Source organism: Papio anubis, chromosome 1 (assembly GCF_008728515.1).
Source record: "Papio anubis isolate 15944 chromosome 1, Panubis1.0, whole genome shotgun sequence".
NCBI classification, from domain to species: domain Eukaryota; kingdom Metazoa; phylum Chordata; class Mammalia; order Primates; family Cercopithecidae; genus Papio; species Papio anubis.
In genome coordinates, this window is record NC_044976.1 from 153,833,243 (window position 1) to 153,850,280 (window position 17,038).

Genomic DNA, 17,038 nt, shown 5'->3' on the forward strand with positions numbered 1-17,038 from the left:
TATCCCCTACCCTTCTCCCACCCTCAGCCCCATGTCTCACCACATTTCAAGTAGCTAGGGTTGTCACAAGCCTCTGCTTCCACCTGAGGAGTCAGCCAATGGAGATGGGGTAGTCGGCAAGGCCATAGCAGGGGCTGCAAGTTTTTCAGCATCTTTAGGGCTGTAGCTCCCTGTCCCAAATGCTGCCATTAAAATCAAGGCTACTTAGACTGGGAGAAAGGAACTGAGCCAGGAGGATTATTTTTTTCTATTTCTCCTCATACCCAGGCCAAACTTTCTCACTGTTAAGACATAGGAGACACTTTCCCTACTGGGAATCTGGGCTCAGATCCCAGAGGTTGCCTTAGCACCTGGAGCTTAGAGAGCAGCCACATCCAAGCTGTTGCATCAGAAACTCTGCTTGTGACTCTCACAATGTTGAAGAAGCTCTGAGAGTGCACAGACAGTGTTGTCTTCACATTCGTATCACCTCCACCCGCCAGCCTGAGTGTCACTGCAGGCTGCGCATTGGGCTGGATGGAGAGGACCACACTGTTTAAAAACTTAGGTTCTAGAATCCAGCAAAGCAGGGTTCACCTGCTGGCTCTTTCACTTACAGCTGTGTGAACTCAGATGAATGGCTGTTCCCCTTTACATGAGCTCATGGGTATGGACCATGTGGTACATATTTATAGATGCTCAGTGTGTACTCATTCATTTTAAGATTCCCATTTCCTTTCCTCTACCTTACAAAGCGATAAGCATGAGGGTATTTAAATATAGGCCCTGCAGCTGGGACTAAAGGATACTGGACACAGCAGAGGAACAGGATGAAGACCTATGGGAAGAATGTTAAAATTACACTTTCCCTGGGGCATGTATCTCACTTCCAGCAATGGCATACCACCTGGTCCTGAAAGCTTATATGTGCTTGTCCAAAAGAGTGGAAAAATGAGTTTTACGTGTTTTGCTTTTGGAGAATTCTACTTTTAACTCGAAATCTCAGCAGGCAAGGAGCTAAGACCAGGTTCCTGAACCTGAAGCACAGTTCCACTAATTCGCTGGTTATACTAGCACTTATAAGTCAGCAGGAGACAAAAGCAAAGACAAAGGGTTTGCACACTCCAAATGTTACCATTTAAGTAGCCAGTTTGCCTTCTCTGGGGACATATTCTCAATTCATAAGGGCTGTGAACAGACTGTGTCACCCTCTTTTTTTTTTTTTTTTTTTTTTTAAATCAGCAATTCTTCCCCCACTGCTAGCCACCTGGCCTTTCCTTAACCCCAAGCTGACTCCTCTCTCAAACCCATGCAATTTCCAGTTTGCCAGACAAGACTCCTCTCTTCCCAAGACCTACCATTTAGCAGCATAGCAAGTGGGAGTTTGAAGATTCCAGTTTGGGTCACTAATCTTACTAAGCTCTAAGAGTCATTATCTCTCTCTGAGCCTTATTTTTCCTTCAATGGAGGAAAGCAGCCCTTACTTCCTGCATGAGGACCATATGTGAGAGTGTGAGAGTGTGAGAGTAAGAGAAAAGGCAGCATAAGAATATAGCACAAGTTCAAAGAAAAGATAATAAACATGTATAGGGCATCAGATATGTTACAGGCACTGTGCTAAACACTTAATATGCAGTATCTTATCCCAACCTCACAAAAAAACAATTATTATCTTCATGTTAGAGATTAGGTAAGTGAAGTTCAAGGAAGTGAAATCCTTTGTCACATTGCTAGGAAGTAGTGAAACCGCAATTAAAGCCCTAATCTGATTCAATCTAGAGCCAGAATTCTTAAATAATATTATGCTTCCTAGTGCCCTTAAGTGACTGGTAAGAGGCTCAATTTATTAATTCCCCATCAGTCATTCTTGCAATGATAATGATGATCAGTGGTGTTATCCATGGTGAGGAAGAGTTTCTATCACACCTGCAAGAGTAGGGCATATTGTGAGCAGCCCTTTCTGGTTTCATCTGTGACCACCTGCTCTCTTTGCAGTCCATCTCTACAAGTGTGCAGCCCAGCGGGAGAGCTGCGGCCTCTGCCTCAAGGCCGACCGGAAGTTTGAGTGTGGCTGGTGCAGCGGCGAGCGCAGGTGCACCCTCCACCAGCACTGTACCAGCCCCTCCAGCCCCTGGCTCGACTGGTCCAGCCACAATGTCAAGTGCTCCAACCCTCAAATCACCGAGGTAAGTCCTCCAAGTCCCTAGAGTAGGAAGGGGCAGCCAAGAGCTGACCCCAAGACAGTGGGAGAGGAGTGCAAATTGAGACTCTGTGGACAAATTCTTGGCGTAGAGTGAGTTTAATGTTGGGGGTGTAGGAAACCTCTTATGTGTGTCTCGACGGCCCCTGTCTAGGTATAAGAGGTAAGCGTATGGAAGCGCATCCTCATGCCTGCGCATGAATGTACAAGTGCATTGGTGTGCACGTGCACACGACAAGGGAGGCAGAGCCAGCCCAGTCTCCCTGCCAGGCTGGCTGAGCCAAGTGAGGAGGAGAAATTGGCTCCATGGTGGGTGAACATTTCAGAAAACAGGTTTAGCTTTTCTCAGCAGAAATGTGATTTCAGGAGCCGCAATTAGCTCGGAGTTGCAAAGCTGAGAACGGAAGAGGAGAGTAAAGGCAAGCACTGCATTAGCCACCGTGCCATTTCCCAGGATTTACTCCCTGTCCCAATTTTTGCATGCATTTTAATGGAAAGAAAAGGAAGTTAATTATCCTGGGGAAAAAATGATGTTTCCAAAATAGCAAATTTCAAAGGAAGATGAATAGATAATGTGGATGAAAATGCAATTGCTTGGGTTTCAAATAGCCTGGGAGAGGAGTCGCTGTATTTAACTCTGGTTGTGTTCTGTGCTCCCTTTTCACTGCTCCCTAGTCTATAACTGTCACTCATACTTTGAAACTAACTGCACCTTCCTGATGGTGACTAGGAATAAAGGCCCAGGCAGGTACCCGGTGGTCTGCGTGTTTAAGAAAGGAGGAAGGGGCTGCTCCTTTTCTGCCTCTTCCCTGAGCTGCTGCACCATTCTTTTCCCTGCTTCGTTTTCCGGGCTGGCCAGGGAAAGCAACTCTTGTCCTCACCTATATCACAGAATATTGGGAAACTTCTAGAACATCTCTATGATCGTATCAAAACCACAGATCAGTTTTAAAAGAAACCCTTAAGATGGAATGGGTGCTGCTAACCTACAGATAGGTTATTTGAAGAGGTAGAAATTATTTATTTAATGTATGTAAATTACATTTAATCCTCACAACTATGGGAAATAAGTATTCTCACCCCCGTTGTACAGATGAAGAAAATGAGGCTCAGAGAAATTGAGTGACATGCTCAAGTTTATACAGCTGATAAGTGGCAGAGCCAGTATTTGAACTCATATTTAATTATAAAACCATTTTTAAATTCTTCACAATATTCCCAAGTACATTAAAGAAGAAGAGGTGCTTCCCCTTCCTTAACCTCTCCTGGACCAGATAGATGCAATCCATCCACAAGGCAGCATATCCCAGACAGTGCAGGGCTGTCGGTGGGAGAGTGCTTACTGCTTCCAGGCCCTCATTCATCCATGCAGAGAGGAGTTAGGAGAGCACACACACTGCCTTTCAAAGACAGAGCTACTTCAATCCCATTTTATTCTTGATTGTGACCAGGGATGGTGCCTCCTGACTTTCTCCTGTGTCTTTAGGTCTCTGGAAGAGAAAGTTTGCAGGGGCTGCTGGCGGTGCCCTAGCCTCTGCCCTCAGACAGCTAGCTTCCTGAGCTGCTCAGGGCTCCGTGCTGTCTCCCTGATTCGAGTGATTTCCGGCCACTGCTGGCCTGAGAACTTGCACTGTTCCGTAATTCTTGCTGCTGCAGTTGTCAGTCTCTACATCTGTGGGCACCCGTGGTGTGGGGGAGCTTAAATTAGGCAGAGACTTGCTTCCATCAGCACCACCCGCCTCTGCCAGCCCCAGCAGCTGCACCATCCACTTCCCGACTGGCTGGGGCCCCTTTCCAGCCCCAAGGCAAGCTTCTCACTGGGAAACCTCTGCCTCAGCTGCCCCTGCTCACTGACTGGGGGCTGATGGGCTGCTCTGTTCACAGAGGACACCCAAGCTACACGAGGCTAATTAACCCCCTGAGGTAATTAGGCTGTAATTGATTTTCCCAGTGAACATATCAGCAGGCATCAGAGGCCCCAATCTCCTGCTGGTGCTTTTCAAGTCAAGGCTGTTGAGAAAGGAAGGAGCATCTTTGGAGAGAGACAAATCCATGCTGTGTCCCAAGCCACTCGGGGCACCTCACTCTGAACAGGACATGGGGGAGGGAGCATCCAGGCCTGGAATGTTGTATTCATGATTATCTGGAATATTTTCTTTCATTTATTTATTTTCATTTCGATATTTTTTCCTTTTCATTTTCTCCTACCCCCACCCCATCCTCCTTTCCTTGTAAAAGTCATTGTCTCTTTCTTTTTCATTCTTGAAATAATTTTAGACTTATAAAAAGGTACAAAAATAGTACAAAGAACTTTCATATACCCTTCACCCATATTTCCAAAGTTAACATCTTACATAACCATAGTATAATTATCAAAATCAGGAAATTAGCATGGATACAATAATATCATCTAATATACATGCCTTATTAACATTCTGCCAATTGTCCCACCGATGTCCTTTTTCTGGTCTAGGATCCAATCCAGGATCCCATGTGACATTCTATTGTCATGTCTCCTTTGTCCTTTAATCCTCAGTCCTTTTTTGTCTTTTATGACCTTGATACTGTTGAGAAGCACAGGCTAGTTATTTTGTAGAATGTCCCTCAATTTGGATTTGTCTAATGTTTCCTCATGATCAAATTCAGGTTATGTATTTCTTTGGCAAGAAGTACCAAAAATTACCTGTACGGGACCTATCAAAAGGGCACCTGAGGCAACTCAAAGGGGATCTCAGAGGCCGAATCTGGGCAATTTGAGCAAGAACATAAAAAATGATAGCTGTGGATTTCACCAATAGAATAAGAATCTGTGGTTCTTCCTGATAAAAAGAAACAAACAACTAAATAAATAATGGGGGGACAGCTACGATGGCTCATGCCTGTAATCCCAGTTCTTTGGGAGGCAGAAGCTGAGAGGACTGCTTGAAGCCAGGAGTTCAAGAGCAGCCAGGGCAACACAGCAGAATCCTGATCTCTAAAAAATAATAATAATAATTTTAAATTTTGCAGGATGTGGTGGTGCATACCTGTAGTGCTAGCTACTCGGGAGACTAGGGTGAGAGGATCACTTGATTCCAGAAGTCTGAGGCTAGAGTGAACTATGGTCATGCCATTGCACTCCAGCCTGGGCGACAGAGAAACCCTGTCTCTTTTTTAACTTTTTTTTTTTTTTTTTTTTTTGAGACAGGGCCTCGCTCTGTTACCCAGGCTGGAGTGCAGTGGCACAATCGACTCACTACAACCTCCAGCTCCCGAGTTCAAACAATTCTCTTTCTTCGGCCTGCTGAGTAGATGGGACAACAGACATGCACCACCACACCTGGCTAATTTTTGTATTTTTAGAAGAGGCGGGGTTTGCCATGTTGGCCAGGCTGGTCTCAAACTCCTGACCTCAAGTGATCCGCCCACCTTGGCCTCCCAAAGTGCTGGGATTACAGGTGTGAGTCACCACGCCCGGCCAAGACCCTGTCTCTAAATAAATAAATAGACAGAAAAACTCTTCTTTACACTAGAATTCCAACTAAAAAATGTAGAAGGAATTACAGAAATAGAAACCACCATTTGGCAAAGTACACAGTAATAATTGTTTCAGGCAAAGAATGGTCAATGAACACTAAAATTAGTAGATGAAAGTGTGATGAGAAATAGGATATTTACATAACCTTAAGCTACCTTCCCATAAGATACTTATTAATTATAACAAGAACAATAGTAACCGGGCAGTGAAGAAACGTGGTAGACCTCACCTAAACCAATTGATCAAAGTAAACAAAGCCAGTAATGGGAAAAATCAACCTCATGTACCTTTCAATAGAATGCTCTGAGAAGGACACAATCTCATCTCTATGGTGTTTTCAGCAAGAATATGTAATTTGCTAAAAGTAACCTTTAAGGAGATTTTCCTTTCTTTTCTTTTCTTTTCTTTTCTTTTCTTTTTTGAGATGGACACCCAGGCTGGAGTGCAGTGGTGTGATCTTGGCTCACTGCAACCTCTGCCTCCCAGGTTCAAGGGATTCTCCTGCCTCAGCCTCCCGAGTAGCTGGGACTGCAGGCACGTGCCACCACACCCAGCTAATTTTTGTATTTTTAGTAGAGACATGGTTTCACTATGTTGGCCAGGCTGGTCTCAAACTCCTGACCTCAAGTGATCTGCCCGCCTCGACCTAAGTGCTGGATTTATAGGCATGCGCCACCGTGCCTGGCCAACTCATTTTCTTTACTTCAGCTTTCTTGGCTAATCCCTTTCCACTGGCATAGATGTTTTCCCCAAACTTCTGAATCATCGGACTTCCATGAGGCCCATACCCTTTGATGTAGACCTCCTTGTCCTCAGCCTTCATCTTCAGAATGGGTGCCCTCCTTAGTGCAGCCACTCTGTGCAGTAAATAGAAGCCACTTACTACAAAGATCCTTCTTGAAGGATGAAAAGAGAAGGATTCTAAGATGGCCTGTGATGGCAGTTGGGGGTGGCAGAATCTCCACCTGGAAATAAGTGGAAGCTGGAGTGGATGCTGTCCTTCCTGGGACAGCAGAGAAATAAATGAGATGATCTCAAAGGAGTTCTATGTTAGAAAAAGAAGTGGGCGCACACATAGTTAGATAAACAGCTGTGTTCTTCCTTAACCCCTCCTTACCCCATCTTCTCCATGGCAACCAGGCCCACCCCGAGGGACTCATCTTTTATGGCAGCTTCATGTAGAACAAGTTGTACAGGCTATTGAATTTCACAGTTTGCATAAACTTCAGGTTAGGACCCCCTCAGGACTCACCGTCTGCTCCTTCTCAGCGAGTTCGTGGTGTGATAATGATGCTGTCCCCCGTGGGAGGCCTCCTGAGCTGCTCCCATTTCCAGCTGTCATCATGGGTGTCTGTGCACGTGTCACCTGTTCAACCCTAGAAACAGGAGACATGCAGAGGACTGGAAAGCCCATGAGATGCCTGGCCCGCCACGTTTCCGTTCCCCCAGCTTGTGCTTCAGGACCTGCTGGGACCTCAAAGAGGAGGGTGTTAGGAGCCACCCACTGGAAAGGAAGGCCCAGAGAAAAACATTTCTTAAGGAGCCATGAGTAGGCAGGATCCAGCAGTAAAGGAAGAGACTGAATATTTTCTCAGAAAGATAAACTCAGGGAGGGTAAAGGGATTTTGGAGCTCACATAACAGAGGTCTTCTTCACTCCAAGCGAGTATATCAGTTTCCCAGGGCTGCCTTAACAAAGAACACAAACAGGTGGCTTAAACAACCTGAATGTATTTGGAGGCCTGAACTTCAAGATCAAGGTGTCAGCAGTGTGGGTTCCTTCTGAGCTCTGTGAGGGGGAATCTGCTGCAGGCCTCCTTCCTGGCTTCTGGTGGTTGCTGGAATCTTTGCCATTCCTTGGCTTGTAGAAGCATCAACCTGACCTCTGCCTTCATGTCCACATGGCATTCTATCTCTGTGTGTGTATCTGTCTCCCTAGTTTTTTTTTTCTTTTTTTAATAAATGCCCTGCCATATTGGATTAGTGACCACCCTAATTATCTCATTTTAATATGATTACTTCTTTAAAGACCCTATATCCAAAGAAGGTGCCATTCTAAGGTACTGAATTAGGTCTTTACCATATGAATTTTGAGGAGACAGGAGTCAAACCCTAAGAGTGAGCATTCTGATCAGAGGGGGGAGATGCCACCATTCCAAATACATTAATTCACTCATTAAATGAATATTTAATTAATGACAACTGTATGCCATGAACTGTGCTGGGCTTGGAAGTTGTCTGTCGCATGTATACATGAGTCCTGGTTAGGGAGATTAGGTTATGCAGCCTCTTCCAATGTAGCCCCAGCCTATCCTTGAACATTGGCTACCTGGAAGAGGCTGGAAACTGACTGCCCTGCAGGGCACTGTGCTTCCTCCAAAAGGCCTGGGGCGGACTTCTAACCTCCACCCTCTGCAGTTGTGTCCTGTGTAGAAGGAGGACTGAAGCAGGGATACAGGTCTCCTGCTAATGAGGACACTAACCTCAGGCAAGGAACATGAGCCGACCAGCCAACATTCTAATTCTGGGAGTCTTCATGACAATTGCTTCTCTTTAACAAGACTCTCCCATGTGCCAGGCTCTGAGCCTACTCCTCCAAACAACCCTGCAAGATGGCTATGATTATCTCCACTTAAGAGTTGGGGAAACAGTGCTTAGAGAAGTAAAGAATTAGCCCAGTGTCACACCCATATCTGGTTAGCAGCAGAGCAGAAGGCAGACTTCCTCTACCACACCATGGTGAGGGGGATAGGGGGTTATTCCTTGGCTATACATTTCCCCACCTCATCCCACCCCAAGTGTAACAAAAATGTCTGCGTCCAGAATCAGAATCCTCTTGGAACTTACCAAGAGATGCCAGACAAATTGGGAATATTGGTTACCCTTTGTACTGAGCCTTAAAGTAACCTTCACCTAACTGTCTTCCTAAACATAATGAGGTCCACACTTACTCCTATGAGTGGGAGGAAAAACAACAAGAAGGGGATATTGGGGTGCATGTGAACTTGGGGCAGTCACTTCTTGCCTTTCAGGGGGAAGCATTATTCTAACCCCTACCCCAGTTATTTCTTGAAGCTATCACATTCAGTTAGGTTTGTTGTTGTCGTTGTTATTGTTTTTGCTATGCCCACCAATGAGATGGCCATTAAGCCAAAGTGAAATCTGGATTCCCTGGCCTGGCAGCTCTGACCTCTCAATCATCTCAGCCTGATGGGAGAGGCCAGACAATGGGGCCCAGGTGGTTCACACTTGCAGGCAAGAACAGATCAGGGTGAAGCCAAGGCAAAGCAGGCTTAAGATGCAGGAGATGAACACCAGAGTTGGTGTGACCAGGAGCCCACCACCCTTAAGATGTGAAAGAACATTCCTGTGTGTTCCCAAAGTCACCTGGCACGTTGCACCATACGGCCACACTGATGCCAGGCAGTGGGGGTGTTAGGTTTACAGCTGTTTCTCCATTGACCACCATGTAGCTTTTACTTTATGAATTTTTCAACCTCAGTAACTTCTCCACCACCTCCATAGTCCATGCTTAGGGAATATAAATTCTCTTTAACATTATCTTACATATCTTAGGTACATGTAACTGAGAAAGAAAATCAATTATAGAAAACCATGTACACTGTCCTCCAAAACCAAGCTCAAATAATTGTTGATACCTTAATAGTTTGAGATGATCCATCACTCCTGCTGGCTCCTGTTCTCCACTTGCACAAATAATTTAAAGTAGATTGGTTTTGCCTGGATTCTCTCAGATGCAAATGCATTTGTGAAACTGTTGGGGAAACTGGGACATTTACAAGTATTTATCTGCAAGGCTGCACCAAATCTCTGCAGAAAAGGCCAAAAGCCACCTGCCCAGGGCCAGAGTGACTCACTGCAAAGTTCCCCACAAATAAATAAATAAGTCAGCCAGCTTTCCTGAGAAACAAGCCGGCACTCTGATCTTTCGTTCATTTATTTGCAGGCCTCATTAATATAACATCACTGCAACAAACAGCTAACGGGGAATGGTGTCAGGATGAATAATGGAGTTACTCTGCTGAGATAACAATTAGGTTTTGAATGTACTATCAGCTAAGACAGAGCCAGCAAGGATTCACGCCGGGCAGGAGAGCTGGCACCGCCAATGTCATAGATTCCTACAGAGCTCGTCAGCTGGGCTCTAGTCTACTGTGAAGAGTGCACACACAGGCACACATACACATACACTCCAAGTGGAAAAGAATACCACAATTCGCTTTCTCAGACCCAGCATCCAGGTGTCTTTAGGAGCCAGGAAGGAATGAAAACGTGCAGCCACAAAGTTGGCATCGCTGCCCTCTAAAGTCAAATGAGTGAGAGGATTAGGAAAGAGAGGAGAAGCTGTCAACGCATCCTCAACTTGTCCTCACTGGTTTGTCCTGATTAGGGGGCTCCTCAGGGCAGAACCCTCCTGAAATCCCAATCTTAGACACAAAAGCTTTTAATACAGAGTATGAACATCCGCTGAGGATGCTGACGGGGCTGAGGCCATTCTGGAGTGGCTTCTTTGGCACCTCTTCTCCTTCTGGGAGGCTCTGACATTAGTTTCTCCTGTCTCCTTTTACAAATCCAGTGGGCGGGCACTGCCCACCTGCTGGAAACCATGGTGAGAGCTGCGCAGGCCCATCAGAGGGGCAGCCAATGCCACGCTGGGCAACGTCCACACCAACCACCTCTCCTTCTCGAGTCAGCCTGTCTGCCCCTGTCCTGAGTTCCCATCAAGAACAGGACCCAGAGGCTCCACCTGCATAGGATGCTCGTGAAAACAAAGCTACTTTTCCTTTGGACCTCAGCTAACCCAGCTTCCACTTGGATTTCTTCAACATAAAATAGTCATGAGAAAAATCATAGCCAACTTTCACAGAATACTTACCTTGCACTTAGCTCAGCCCCTCACATATGTCATCTCATTTCGACCTCAAAACAACTGTTATGAAATAGAAGTTAGTATTGTCATTAGACCCATTTCATAGATGAGGACACTGAAGCACTATGAGGTCTGATAACTTTCTTTTTCTGCTTTTTTTTTTTTTTTTTTTTTTTTGAGATGGAGTCTCACTCTGTCGCCCAGGCTGGAGTGCAGCGGTGCAATCTTGGTTCACTGCAAGCTCTGCCACCTGGGTTCACGCCATTCTCCTGCCTCAGCCTCCCAAGTAGCTGGGACTATAGGTGCCCGCCACCACGCCCAGCTAATTTTTTTGTATTTTTAGTAGAGAGGGGGTTTCACCATGTTAGCCAGGATGGTCTCGATCTGCTGACCTCGTGATCCACCCGCCTCGGCCTCCCACAGTGCTGGGATTACAGGCGTGAGCCACTGCGCCCGGCCAAGGTCTGATAACTTTCTTGAAGTGACATTGAGAGTAAGTTTTAGAACTGGAATTTGACCTGCAGCTACTTGACTCAAGAGCCCCTATGTTTGACCCGTGTACTATACTATCCTTCATCTCTTTCCTGAGCTCACTTGGACAAATAGAACTGTCAATCTGCAGAGCCAGAGGAGAGAAAGGAGCTGGCACCAAGCTCTTCCTCAAGCCTGCTGCAGAGATGGGAAGAAAGTCAGTAGTCCCCAGTCCCGGCATTGTTTGGGGAGACTGGACATTCACAGGGAGAGACAAAGGGGCAAGGCCAAGAGGGGAGTGTGGATATTGCCTGGCTGAGGTCAGAGAGGAGTGGGGATGGATGCTGAGAAGTTCAGGGAGCCAGAGAGAGCAGGAGTAAAGGCAGTGACCAGCAAGGCCAACTCCAGAGCTCCTTGGAAAGCAGCAAGGCATGGCCTTAACCATGTCTTAAGTCCTCGCCATGCACTTCTTGATCTGTGCATCTTAAGCCTGCTGCCGAGATGGGAAGAAAGGGAAAGGGGCTGGAGTGCCTAAGCAGACAGAAGCGAAGAGCAGGCCAGGGCATGCATTCTTATGGTGGGTGACCAAGGATGGGGGTCTCCCCGGGGCAGTGCTGTGGGAAGGCAAAAAGCAGCAGTTAGATAAACCTGGCTGGGCTCTGCCACTCACTGTGGAACCTTAAACAAGTTACTTAACCTCCCTGGGACACTATTTCTCATCTGAAAAATGGGAACGATGATAACACCTCATAGCTTGTTTTGAGCCCTTAGTGGGATAAAATATGTAAAGCCCCTGGCATAATTCCTTACTCATTATAAGCACTTAAAGAATGTGAAAGCAGCAGCCATCGTTCTCAGAATCTTCAATACCTTGGAGCTGAAGCCCTGCTTCTGGCTTCTTTCTCGCCATCTCTATGAGCCCAGAGATACAACCAGAGGAAGATAGGATGTCTAGAACGAGAGCTGAGCTTTGTGAAGCTCCCACCAAGCTCCTCTGCCCCGACAAGCCCCTACTCTGAAGTTGGCCCCAACCCTGCCCCAACAAGGCTCTGCCTGAGGCTGAACCTAGGAACAGCCCACCTGAGCACTCACTCCCCAGGCTGCCAAGCCCCTGGGCCTTCCAGCGCCTCCCCGGTGCAGCCCTTCTTATCTCCCCAGCTGTAATTAATCGGCTGCATCTGCTCTTGCCCTTGGGCTGCTTTGTGGCACAGTTCCCTCCGAACTGTTCAATTAGTGGCTGCAAGAATGAGGTCGGGTGCAGCATCACGGCGGCTGCTTTCCAGGTCATGGCACCCACGGAGGAAAACAAACATGACAGGGTCTGGCAGGAACACAGATTTAGCTGGGGTGCCCTGGCACTCTCCAGGGTTCAGTTGGGCTGTGCTGCTGTCAAGGTGGGGTCTGAGCAGGTGGAGAAGTGACTGCCTAAACCAGAGGTTCCTGGAAGTTTTGAGAGGGCCTCAGCAGAAGATAGGAATCTCCTGCTTAGTCCCCTGCCATCGTCATATGTGCTGTGACCTAGGCATGCCTGCCTGATCCCACATCCTGCTGGCCTAGTCTTCCTGGCTTCACATGTACAGATCAAGAAGTGCATGGCCAGGACTTAAACTAGCCACCTTTATACCTGGGCGTGGTCACTGACTGCTCCTGGGGCAGGGTTTAGCGCTGCTAGCCTGAGCTCTCTACCCTAAAGTGTTTCCCTTATTTTCCCTCTGAATCCTGCAAACAATAGACACACTTTTTATTCTACAGTCAATAGATATCAGTGATCTTAAAGCCAAGTAATAACACAACTTAAAGTCCCATTAAGGTGCAAATACATTTTTTGTACTTGTTGTATACAAATACAGAAAGGGAGGAGGGAACAGCTGAGTGAAAGGTGCCTAAAATGGGGGAAAGAACCCCTGGGAGGAAAACACAAAAGAACATGGGAAAGATACCAAATGTTTATCCTCCACTGGGTTTTGCCCAGGGCCAGCCTGGTTAATGGCGTGTGTGACAAGCAAAGGAAGTCATCTTCGCAGGCCCTCCTTACTGCTCATCAATCAATCAGGCCTTTGCTGAAGCCACAACCCGAGTCTGGGTCACTACACTCTCAAAAGATGCATAGAAATCCGAGGGTCCAGAGAAAAGCATCCAAAATGATCAAAGGGTTTAGAAACCAAGATCATCAGTGAAAAGGCTGGAAGAACTGCAGAAGCAAAGGCCAGGGGTGACTTAATTGCTATCTTCAGTAGCTAAAAGATGTTTGATGAGGAGGCAGCTGTTCAGTCCTCCATTCGATGAGGAATCAAACCAGAAATTGGCTTAAATTAAAGCAAGGGAGATTGCAGGAAGAGCTGTTTAATGATCCCGATGTTAAAATACTACATCACTCTCAGGCAACAGTTACGTACCTCCACTCCTCCAGTCATCATTAAAGAACACAGTCTGTTCTAGTATCTGGTTGAGACCAGCATTTCCTTTTAACAGGGAATTGGGGATATTTATTGACAGTTACTCTGTTCCAGGCAGTGTGCTAAGGATTAGTTTGCTAAGAAAATCTAGATAGTCCCTTGTCCCAAGATAGTTATTGTCTTATTGAGGGAATAAGTAGTTACAGTGTAGTGTGGCAATCGTGGTCCTGGAGGTGTTCATAGAGGGAAGTGGGAGGATAGGAGAAGGGGCTACTAAATCTGCTAAAGGAGTCAGGGGAGGCCTCCCTGAGGGGACATCTTTTGAGTAGAGACTTGAGGCTGGGTAGGCATTTGTCAGTGGGCATGCTTGACCAGCACAGGGAACAGCATGTCAAATGCATAGAGGCTTTATACCCTATAGCTGTGGGGGCCCCTGAGCTTTCCCAGCGAGCACACGTACAGTCATGCATCACTTAACCATGGGGATGCATTCTGAGAAATGTGTCATTAGACAATTTCATCCTTGTGTGAACATCATGGCGGGTACTTACATAAACCTAGATGGTGTACCCTACTACACACCTAGGCTGCAAACCCGTACTGCATGTGACTGGCCCTGAACACCATAGGCGATTGTAACACAATGGTAAGTACTTGCGTATCTAAACATAAAAATGGGCTGGTAAAAATATGATGTAAAAGATTAAAAATGGTACACCATATTTCGGGCATTTACCATTTCCAGCTTGCAGGACTGGAAGTTGCTCTGGGTGAGTTCCGTGAGTGGTGAGTAAATGTGAAGGCCTAGGACATTACTGTACACTACCATAAACTGTAAAGACAGTATGCACTTAGGCTATACTAAATTAATTTAAAAATTGTTTTCTTCTTCAGTTGTAAATTAACTTTAGTTACTACAAAAAAATTTTTTTGTTTTTTTGAGACAGAGTTCCACTGTTGTTGCCCCGGCTGGAGTGCAGTGGCACAATCTCGGCTCACTGAAATCTCCACCTCCCGGTTCAAGCGATTCTCCTGCCTCAGTCTGCCGAGTAGCTGGGATTACAGGCATGCACCACCATGCCCAGCTAATTTTGTATTTTTAGTAAAGATGGAGTTTCCCCACGTTGGTCAGCTGGTCTCAAACTCTTGACCTCAGGTGATCCGCCCACCTTGGCCTCCGAAAGTGCTGGGATTACAGGCATGAGCCACGGCGCCCGGCCAGTTACTATAACTTTTTACTTTATAGACTTAACTTTTTAACCTTTTGACTCTTTTGTAACAACACTTAGCTTAAAACACACACATTGTATAGCCGTACAAAAATATTTTCTTTCTTTATATCCTTATTCTGTAAGATTTTTTTCTAGTTTTGAAATTCACTTTTTAACTTTTTAAGCTTATTTTGTTAAAGACTAAGACGCAAAGACACAGATCATCCTAGGCCTACGCAGGGTCAGGATCATCCATATCACTGTCTTCCACCTCCTTATCTTATCCCGCTGTGAAATCTTCAGGGGCAATAGCACGCAAAGAGCTGCTGTCTCCTATGATGACAATGCCTTCTTCTGGAATCTCTTCTGAAGGTCCTCCCTGAAGTTGTTTTACAGTTAGCTTTTTTTTTTAATAAGTAGAAGGAATACACTCTAAAATGGCAATAAAAAATATAGTAAGTACGTAAACGAATAACCTAGTCATTTAGCATCATTATCAAGTATTATGTGCTGTACATAATTGTATATGCTTCCCTAGGCTTTCGTACAACTTATGACTGCCACAATGCCACTAAGTGGTAGGAATTTTTCAGCTCCATTATAATCTTAAAGGACCATCGTCGTATATATGGTCCATCATTGACCAAAACGTCTATTTGCAGCACAAGACTGTAGTCTGTAAGAGGACAGGGCCAGGACTCTGGTGGGTCCCAAGTGTGAGGGGTGGGCAGAGGAAGGGCACACAGGCAGTGCCAGCACAGCACAGAGGGGAGAGCCTCAGTGACCCCTTTCACCCCAACTCAACAGCAGCAGGCTGCTTCTAGGATGTTCTTTCTCCAGTCCCCTTCTTCTAGCTCTCACTTCTGAGGTCCACATGGGGAGAATTCAGATAGACTTCTAGTCCACAGTATAATATGGGGTGAAAAGCATGGGGCTCAAATGAGTCAGTATCCAAAGATCTTCCCTGCTGATTTGACGTTTCACTTCCCTTCCCCCTCTCTCCACCTCCCCACCACACACACACACACACACACACACACACATACCCCAAACTGTCAAATCATTTGTTTGTGTGGGTGTCTCATTCAGAAGTACTTCCCTGAAAGAATTAATTGAGTTCATTGTGGAATGCTGCACCTACCCCAGAATGGCTGATAGCCAGGGAAAGAAGAAATGGCCAGAAGGGAGGGAGGAAATAATAAAGAACGTCTTGTACAGGGCCAGTGTTCTTCCAAATTTATTTTGGGTGAAAGGATGATGTCTGGCTCTGAATCTGCTTCTGTGCAGGGTACAGAACTCACCAAAGCCAGGGCCCTACTGTGGCGGCATCACCACTCTCTGCCCAAGCTCAGGCTTCGGGCATTCTCCAATAGGCCCATGAGCAGCTCTTTGCACCCTGGGTCACCCCAACATCTGTGATGAGCTCCCTCATCCATGTGTTGTCCTCCATCACCTCTAACCCTGCCAATTCTGACATCCCATGTTTAGTCATCTACAAAGACAGAGGTGCAGGGAAGGAGATTACCAATTATCAAGACCTACTCTCTAAACCAGCATACTAAGAACTCTCCAAATGTTATCTCACTTAATCTTCACATCATCCCTGTGAGGCAAGCATTATTATCTGTTTGTGAATGAGGATATTGAGATTCAAGGTCACATAACTCGTAAGTGTCAGAGCTGGTATTTAAATTCAGGCCTGTCTGATTCCAGAGGTTACTCTCTTCCTTCTGCAGACACTCTCCCAGCATCAGATGGTCTTTCTCCCCTACCTGAGTGTAGCCAGCAGCATAGAGCTATCTGAAACTGACCAAGACATGGATCCGCCTAACATGCTGGCCGTACTTTGGTTTCCCTTCTGTCATTGGGGCACTCCATATGACTCCACCACAGCCTCTCATCCTCACCTCTGTGGGAGATGAGCTCTCCCCTCCCCTGCAGCCTCTCAGCTCCATCCAGATCTGGAAGAACTTGCTTAGAGTCCTGCAAGCAGTAGCTGGGGATTCAGCCAAATTGCCCCTGTATAGATCCATGTAGAAAGGCCAGATGTGGCTTCCAGGAGAGCCAACTTTGTGGAATGCAGGCCTGAGTGCCCTGCAATCAAAAGCTGCTTTTAAGAGAGAGCCCTGGGGACATGGTCTCTGTGTGTGTTGGGCAGGGCTGGTGGGGGTCGGGGGATTGGGACCCTGCGGCTTCCTGGTCTGAGGTGGTGTCCTGCAAGATCCTGCTCACTCCCTCTCTGGAGAAGAAATTCTTTGTCACCAAGCCTCCTCTCCCTGGCCATCTTCAAATACTTGATCCTAAGAGGAAATGCAGAAGGCAGGTTGCAGGGTCCTTGCTTCCTGGGCCCACCAGAGATGGCATGGCCCTTAGA

General features: G+C 46.4%; 1 protein-coding gene across 1 annotated transcript in view; it reads left to right on the forward strand.

Moving 5' to 3' along the window:
- PLXNA2 (plexin A2) overlaps positions 1 to 17,038 on the forward strand; it is a 222,361-nt gene that overhangs the window by 162,680 nt on the left and 42,643 nt on the right. The window contains exon 12 of the mRNA XM_003893167.4: positions 1,975 to 2,165. Within this exon, the coding sequence (XP_003893216.1) occupies positions 1,975 to 2,165 (191 nt within the window). The remainder of the gene's footprint in view (positions 1 to 1,974; positions 2,166 to 17,038) is intronic.